The 8,522-nt window shown below is 37.3% G+C and overlaps 2 protein-coding genes across 2 annotated transcripts; both read right to left on the bottom strand.

Moving 5' to 3' along the window:
- Nucleotides 1–851: 851 nt before the first annotated feature.
- On the bottom strand, nucleotides 852–4,086 carry LOC113763051 (pentatricopeptide repeat-containing protein At1g11290, chloroplastic). The gene has a single exon (XM_027306735.1). It carries the CDS (start codon nucleotides 4,023–4,025, stop codon nucleotides 1,602–1,604), a length of 2,424 nt encoding a protein of 807 aa, XP_027162536.1. The 5' UTR covers nucleotides 4,026–4,086; the 3' UTR covers nucleotides 852–1,601.
- Nucleotides 4,087–5,716: 1,630 nt separating this feature from the next.
- Nucleotides 5,717–8,287, bottom strand: LOC113762902 (inactive protein RESTRICTED TEV MOVEMENT 2-like). The gene is made up of 2 exons (XM_027306533.1): nucleotides 8,133–8,287; nucleotides 5,717–6,899 (listed from the first exon to the last, which is right to left on the bottom strand). Exons 1-2 carry the CDS (start codon nucleotides 8,278–8,280, stop codon nucleotides 5,830–5,832), a joined length of 1,218 nt encoding a protein of 405 aa, XP_027162334.1. The 5' UTR covers nucleotides 8,281–8,287; the 3' UTR covers nucleotides 5,717–5,829.
- Between the last annotated feature and the right edge of the window lie 235 nt (nucleotides 8,288–8,522).

The raw sequence follows: 8,522 nt of genomic DNA, 5'->3' as shown, positions 1-8,522 counted from the left end.
ACACGACTGAGATAACTTCACTCCCCATAGATTTTGTCACATATTTTAATTCACATTAAACTATTTAGTGCAAATGCCATGTTTCTCTTGGTACACTCCTTTAAGTTGTTTCTACTTTCTTTCGAGTACTAAAGAGAACTAACAAAGTAGTCAAAGAAAATCTTCCATCCAAGTCCCAAAAAATCATGTATACATTAGGTCGATTGTTACAAATTCCTCCATCAATTACCGTGGAGATATGTGACCATAGTTGTCCTCATCTAATTACTCTATGAGGTAAGCCTCATTTGTCTATCCTAAGGAATTGTATGACCAACAATTATAACTAGCCTATTTTTCCTATTGTTTTGACGAGCCAAAAAGTTTGATTTCCAGGAAAATCCAGCTAAGAATTCAATCTGCCAAAATTATCTTCAGTATAAACTCGGTGTTTGATTTGAAACTTAAATAAAATAAGTTTCCTTTACTTTCAAAAGACAAATTATATTGTACACACACACACTCTTAACTAACAAAAATATGGAAATATTTTGTGAAATAACCAGGATTATAGTTGTAAGTCCAACGCTTGGGGTACCAAACTGCAATACAGTTGCTTACTATTTTGTTTTTGAAACTAAATAAACTCTTTTACGCAAACAAAATTAGCATGCCCTGTTCAGCAGTTATCAGAGCACGATTCAAGAAGAATAATTAGGAATAAGGACAAAGATTAAGCGGATCAAACTAGTAGTGAGAAGTCCTCAAACCACGAATCAAGTTCTTGAAGCCATCAAATTTAACAACGTGACAAAATTTAACAGGAATGGGAGTAACAAATGCCATGTAATGGAAAACAAGAAGCGTGTACAACCAAGACATTCACACTAGCTCCCAGATATACCGATGAAGGGATACTCCTAAGCATCGCAAAGACAGGGTCAAGCAATGTCTATTTCTCAGTAAGTTTGGTGCTGTACACAGAAACTCCTAGCTTGGGTCAGTTGAGTAATGTAACACCAGACCTAGATCCTAGTACCAATAAGCAACAGTGAACAGGCCCAAGTATGGCTCACACAATTGCATATTATGTGTGATATTCTTCACAAGAAACTGTTTCAACGTAGATCAGATATAAGTACATCTTAACCTAGGGCTTTGCTTTAGCAGTTCAAATTATATAGACATATACAATGAACTAACTACAACAACCATAACTGAACATGTTCAGAAAGGTTAGCTAGCTTTCTAGCTAGTAGGACTGTTGATGCAGAATTCTGCCTCACCCCAACTCAATCTTCCAATATGCTGATGCCATGATGCAAGAATTTTTTCTTTGTTTTTGATTACACGAGTAGATCAAGAATGCTACCTGACAAGTATACGAGTAAGGAGAAGAAATAATCTCAGCAACCTGTACGATATTAATTGTCATGGAATTAGAGGGCAGCCTTTGAACGTAAAAGTTGTTCACACTATGTACTTCCAGCAGTTGAGGGGCCCAGTCCTCACCTTTATGGGTCTCCTTGTAAAAATGGTAAAAATGTTTCGTCATAAATCTCTCGTCTTGACCATGAAGGTCCCCATATTAACAGGATTTGAGCTCTAACTGTTAGGGCAGATCACCAATAATCCCCACAAGAACAGGTTCCATCCTTGAAATGGTGGAACCTACGCATATCACGTACAATAATTGCCCTTTTGGTTACAAGAGAGATGTATTTCGTTGCACTGTGACAGTCACCACATACTCGAAGATTCTTTCTGATATGGATTGGTGTACCAGGACTTGTATTTAGGAGTGCAAAAGCAATAGCAAGCTTCTCACTGTGGCTATTGAGCAACTGCTCCTGGACGTCATCCTCCACATCATGAATAGAATTAGTATCAGGAACATAGCCAGCTGCTTTAATCTTATCCATCAATTTTTCAAGGTAAGAGTAGATTCTTTTGGATTGTGGATGATTAATGCTCCCAGAGTAGAAACTATGAACCTCATTCTTCAGATCCACCAAAGTGCACCCGGGGGTTTTCTGAATCCCCGTCTTCTCCATCAAACTTCTCACCTTGGCCACTTTGTCCCACATTGAAGCTGTAGCATATACATTAGCCAGTAATACATGGTATCCTCCATCATCCGGGCCTAACTCAAAGAGTTTCTCTGCTGCCATCTCACCGAAATCTACATTTCTATGAATCTTGCAAGCCCCCAACATGGCTCCATAGACATTGATTTCTGGCTTAACTGGCATGCATTGAATGAAGCCCCAAGCCTCATCAAGCATCCCAGCTCGACCAAGCAGGTCAACCATGGCTCCATAATGATCCATGGAGGGCTCTAAGCCATATTCTTCCGTCATGATGGTAAAATATTGCCGCCCCTTCTCTATAAAGCCTGAGTGGCTGCAAGCTGATATAATAGATAAAAATGTCACCTGGTTTGGTTTTGTATGTCCTTTTTGCATTTCATCAAACAATTCTACAGCTTCCTTTCCAAACCCATGGGTCCCATACCCATCTATCATAGCATTCCATGTAGTTACATGCTTATCATCCGTCATATCAAATAGCTTCCTTGCTGTGTGAACAGCTCCACATTTTGCATACATGTCCACAAGAGCAGTCATAACAAAAATGTTCCTGTCTGAATAGTTTCTTATAGCAAGTCCATGAATCCACTTTGCTTGGCGTAATACTGATAGCTCAGCAAGAGCAGTAATTACACTCACCATTGTAAATGAATCAGCTTTTACATTCTGCATTTGCATGTCAGAGAAGAGACTCAAAGCTTTGATCACATGCCCATTTTGTGCGTAACCTAAAATAATAGCATTCCATGAAACAATAGTTTTTCCTTGTAACTTTTCAAATAATTCAGTAGCAATATCAATTCGTTTGCATTTGCAGTACATGGAAATCAAAGAGTTAATTACTGAAACAGCAGAACCAAGTTCCAGTTGGTTAATCAACGCATGAATTTCCTGTCCACGATGAAGGTCACCCAAATCAGCACATGCAGTTAAAGCAGCCATAACAGTAACATTACTCGGTCTCAACTTTTCATCCAACATTCCATCAAAAAGTTTCAAGGCCTCTTCAGAGTTTCCACTCTGCGCATATCCATCGATCATAGTGTTCCACGAGACAACAGTCTTGTAAGTCATCCTATCAAAAACCAAACGTGCAGTCCCTACTTGGCCACATTTTGCATACATATCAACCAAAGCAGTCTCAACATTCACAAACGACTCAAGTCCACTCTTTGTCACATACCCATGAATCGACATCCCCATCTTCAAAGACCCAAAATTAGCACAAGCAGGCAGGATAGAGACAACAGTAACCTCATCAGGCCTATGTCCCTCCACCTCTTGCATCTGCAAAAATAATTCCATAGCCCTCTTCAACATCCCATTCTGCGCATACCCAGCCATAACAGTGTTCCAGCAAACCAAATCCCTTTCAGGCATTCTGTCAAACATCTTATAAGCATCTTCAATGACCCCACATTTCGCATACATATTAACAACACTCGTCATCGCAAACACATTTCTCGAAAACCCATTAACAATCAGCTGCCCGTGAATCATTTTCCCCGCCTTAACATTAAAATTATCAGCACAAGACTTAAGCAAGTAACTAAAATTATAAACAACCGGCAAAACCCCATCACTTATCATCCCACTATAAAACCACAAAGCCGAAGCCAAGGACGAATGATGAACATGCCCTTTGAGCATGGTATGATACATAGGATCAACTTTATCTTCTACCAGTTCAAACACGTTCACAGCATCGGTTAGGCTACCGAATTTACAGAACAAACTAATGAGCTTAGTCTGGAAAAGATGCTCCTTGTAGAGGCCGTTTTTTATGATCAGTGGGAGGAATTGTTGGAGCTCTTTCATGGAAGTGCAGAGCTCGAGAAGGATTGCAGTGGGGTGTTTGTATACATGAGAGGGAATGTAGTGCGTGCGTTGTGAGGGAAAAGATGGGAGGGAGTAGGATAAAGGCGTGGTTGAGGACGCTAGGAGATGGGGAGTCATTTAAGTGTAAGATATTCACGCCTTTTTTGCTGAATTTGGGGAAAAGGCTGTTTGAAGGGTGTGAAAGAGTGGCGGAGGCAATGGGTGGGCAGATGCCATCATTTGCCGCCATTAGTGTTATAAATGGATAATGCTTGAATACCATTGAAAGTCCCGGTCCAAGCGCTTGGAACTTCTCTAGCTTCCAAGCGTATCCCTAATCATGGATTCATGGGCAGGGATGATTGCTAGAATCTAGCTTTTAAAGGCCAAAATTTGGCCAATCAAAGAAAAATTCAAAATAAACAATTCTAATAGTACCATGTAACTCTGACACAGTTGATATGTAATGTTGCAAATGAACAATACTGAGTTTTAACATCGCTTTTATGAGATTGTACAAATTATTTATGAAAATTTTGAAATTGTTTAAAAAACTTGTTCATCGTTTAGGAAAAATTACAAGCTGAAACTTCATAGAAGAGTGCTAGAAGTCTCCTGATATAGAAGATGTTTTTCTGTAAAAGTGGTGTTTCTTGCTTACCTTCTTATTTGCTCGCCAAGAACATATGTCATTTGATGTTTGATATGAATTACATATTTATATCTATGTTATGTAAAATGTTGGAGTGAGGGGTTTTGGTGTTAACTATATATAATTTTTTTAGATTCTCAATTTTGCCCTCGTTAAAACATGAAATAATAACACCCAAAAGAAAGTCAGAAACTCAAATGGCTGTTGGCCACCACCATAGCCTTTAAGACTTGGTGGAGTGGGAGTTCAAGGGTTCAGACCCTGCCTCCTACCAATTGGCATTATATGCGGCTTGCCACTTTAAGTGGGTTCAAGTGGTCCGATATTGATTCAATCTCCGTCGATTTTTCAGTAGGCTCAGTTGGGCCCTCTTCCTTAGAATAGGTTAGAATATGAGTTGAGGTAGGTGTAGGGTAAACAAGTGTCAATTCACCAAAAAAAAAAAAAAAATTAAGTTAAAAACTCCAACCTTTTCCTGTCAATCTTTTCTTTTAATTGGCAGACATGTATAGTGCTCCTTTCCCACTACTTCGAAATTGTACTGGATGATCACATTCCGAATGATACGGATAACTATCTAAGCTAAAAATTACTTAGAAAATATGATTATAAGTTCACTACGGACTCTTCGAAGTTTGAGAACAATTAGCTAAGCGGTTGAGAAAAAAGAATTAAACAAAGTCATTGGGTATAAATTTGGCCCTTGAATCCGTAACAATTTCGTTTACAAATTGTACTGGCAAGCTATATACATATAAAGAGATGAACAACTATATATTTTGCGTCCAAAAGGGAAAAGAAAAAACCTAATATAATTCCAAAAATAGAAGGGTAAGCTAGAATACATTTTTAAACCTTAAAAAGCAGGAAATTCTCTTGAGAGAGATTTCACCTTTTATTCATTCATTTACTTATTTTTTGAGAGAGAAAGAAATTTTATGTTGGTATTTCACATGGAATAACTATGGAAATTTTACTGGAAATCTAAAGCGCTAAATAGGGCCTTTTTTTTTTTTGGTATATATTTATATACCAATATGCATATCTTGCATATGCATAAGGTCATCATAACTAGAGGCTTCAAAAACACATGGGAACTTATGTATAGAAGAAACAAGGAATGAAAGAAAAAAAAAATAGAAACTTCACAGAAACAGCTTTACTATAGAAAACACAACCAATTGATTACGTAAATTTGCCACTTGGACCATCTGTCCAATTATATTTGCAGTTCTGTACATTGTACTATTTCATATACACTGAAGACAAACTTAAGACACCTGGAAACTGTTAAGCTTCTTCTGATCCAATTCTAGAGGCAATGTGTGCCCCTACTGCCACTATAACCAGCACTGCAACAACAATGTTTACCAACAATTGTCTCTCCTCGTTTGGCTCAGCAAGGCTTGTAACTGCTTTCTTGAAATTTCCCAGTCCATAATCCTTGCTGCTCGAAGCAACTGCAGTCTGGCTTTGCTTCTCTTTCTCCTCAATAATTTTCCTTGTGAGATTTCCGGCTAGTGTATCTAAAGGTTCCTTACTCTTCTCAGAACTTCTTTTACCATCACTCACTTCTTTCAAATTCTCAATATATTCAGGTTTCATTGGCTTGGCGTTGGTTTTAGGGGTGATCGTCTCCTTCTTTTCATCATCATCACTAGAAATTGTCATTGATGTTGTCACGGTCTTTATTGCCCCTGGGCTTCTAGCTTGTTCATCTTGACGACCCTTTTGAGTTTGTGGTTGGCTCAACAGTTTCTCATCAATATCTTTGCTTCCTTTGTCAGCTGTAACTGATGGTGGAGCGAGTACTTTTGGTTGAATTTCATCAATAGCCTTCTGAGGCCTGGATGGTGAATCGAGTCCTTTTGGATGAATTTCAGCAGCAGCCTTCTGAGGCTTGGATGGTTGATCGAGTCCTTTTGGACGAATTTCAGCAGCAGCCGTCTGAGGCCTGGATGGTGGATCGAGTACTTTTGGATGAATTTCAGCTGCAGCCTTCTGAGGCCTGGATGGTGGATCGATTACTTTTGGAGGGATTTCATCAGCACTTTTTTTTGAACTTGGCTCGATTGGTGCTTTTGGAGGACTGATCTGTTGCATTTGATCAGTAGTGCTGTCCAGGCCAGATGTAGCTTTTGGAGGAGTTGCTTTGGCTGCTGCGTCTTTCCTCCAGGGCATTGTCATCGTTAAAATTCCTCCGTCAAACTTTGCACGAATAGCCCTGATATTACAACGATCTGGAACTTGATAATCTTCTTGGAATCGGCTCCATTTGTTCCCGGCAACTAATCGTTCCCCAAGGACTCTGACAATATTTCTGTCTTCAGTTGAAACCTTAAGGTGCTGATTCATAAAACCTGGAAAAAAAGGCTTTCATAGTGAAGGGTAGCTCTATCTTCTTCTTTCTTTCTCTGGTTCTTTTCTGCTTTTATTCTCTAATTCTTTTCATTATTGTTTCATTATTCTCTAATTCTTTTTGCAAGAAGATGGACTACTTCATTCTTGATTTTTGTTAACTAATACAAAGAAATACAAGTTTTAAAAAAAAAAATGGAAAGAAAACAAGAGATTACGGGTGAAAGATTACGGTGGTATGTATAATAGGAACAATACATGTATATTAGCAATTAACTAATCTCTGCTATCCCATGATTGAACTCAAATAATATTTTGGTTTCCCAATCTTATGTAATTTAATCTTTTATTTGCGCTGTACTAAGAAATAGGCAGTTTAAAAGCAAATAAATCCCAATGTTACTTATGAATCTAGAACATTGCAACCAAAATATTTACAGGTTGAGTTGCAAAACAAACTTCAATCTGCTAGTTAATGGATGCATTTCATTACATTCAAAATGTTCAATATATTTAATAAGACTTTCACTGTGTTCATTGGCATTTCATGTATCAAAGTATTGATTTTCTAAAGAAAAATTTTGTGGACTTTTACTCTATTTCTTTAACCAGCTTAAGTTTCATATACTAATATATCATAAAAAGTTTCCTAGCCTATGTTGCATCCTTTTAAAAGCTGCAAACGAATAAAGGAAGGAAAAAGTGAAGAACGCTTCACAACAAAGAAGTCAAATAGGGCATTCAATAAAGGGGATATGCATACCAAAATTTATGTGCTTTTATTCAAAATTTTCAAGTTTTCAGAGTATGTGTATAAACGTTTTGCATTATCACGTGGTTCTGCTTTTATCAAAAGCTCTAAGAAGCAAAATAAGCAATACAAAAAAAAAAATAAAAAGAAGTAAAGTTAATCTGGAAAAGGAAAGGTCATGTACAAGATTCATTCTTGGAAAGAAGATGCTAGCATTAAATAAAACTTATATCTATAAAAAAAAACTAAAAACTAAGAATTAATATTTATTACACTATTTATGTATGTGCTAACGGATCTAAATGCATGTCACATTATTTTACTTTGAATTTAAATATCAAATTATATATATATATGACATGCATCTAAATCAGCTAGTACTATGAGTGCATAAATAATTTACCAAAAAACTAAAAGAGAGAACAAATTTATAAAGCTGACCACAATGGAGATTGGAGACCTTGTCCAATTGTCGATGACATACCTGGAAGAAAAAGCAACAAAATATCTGACTCTTCATCTTGCCGCCATTCCGACATGGGTTTAAAATCTTCGTAAAAATTTTGGACAACAGGCCTCAGACGAGGACGAATAGAAGGTCCCACCCCACCTCTTGCAGGTCTCATCGCCATATCTACAACAAAAAAAAAAAAAAACTATATCTTTTGTGCTTTAGCTTTCAATTGTATCAGATGTATAGAAATCTGTAATTCTCTTGTTGATGAAATACCAACAATTTCTACGTTATATATATGAGTGTCATTTGATATTTTATTTGGGTTTTTACGTTTGATGTTGGAAGTTTGTTGTCCAGGTTGCCTATGGTAGAAACTATTCCAATTTTGTTGCCTCCAGATTGTGCAAGTTTGTGTCT

The sequence above is a fragment of the Coffea eugenioides genome, chromosome 2 (assembly GCF_003713205.1).
Source record: "Coffea eugenioides isolate CCC68of chromosome 2, Ceug_1.0, whole genome shotgun sequence".
Lineage (NCBI taxonomy): Eukaryota > Viridiplantae > Streptophyta > Magnoliopsida > Gentianales > Rubiaceae > Coffea > Coffea eugenioides.
This window is presented reverse-complemented; position numbering and strand designations above follow the sequence as displayed.

What these genes read in the sequence shown, in the direction of transcription:
- LOC113762902 (XM_027306533.1), bottom strand. Translation starts at nt 8,280, where the DNA reads ATGGCGATGAGACCTGCAAGAGGTGGGGTGGGACCTTCTATTCGTCCT. An exon ending in TTTGTTGCTTTTTCTTCCAG is followed by an intron (nt 6,900 to 8,132) that starts GTATGTCATCGA and finishes CTTTTTTTCCAG; the next exon opens with GTTTTATGAATCAGCACCTT.
- LOC113763051 (XM_027306735.1), bottom strand. Translation starts at nt 4,025, where the DNA reads ATGACTCCCCATCTCCTAGCGTCCTCAACCACGCCTTTATCCTACTCC.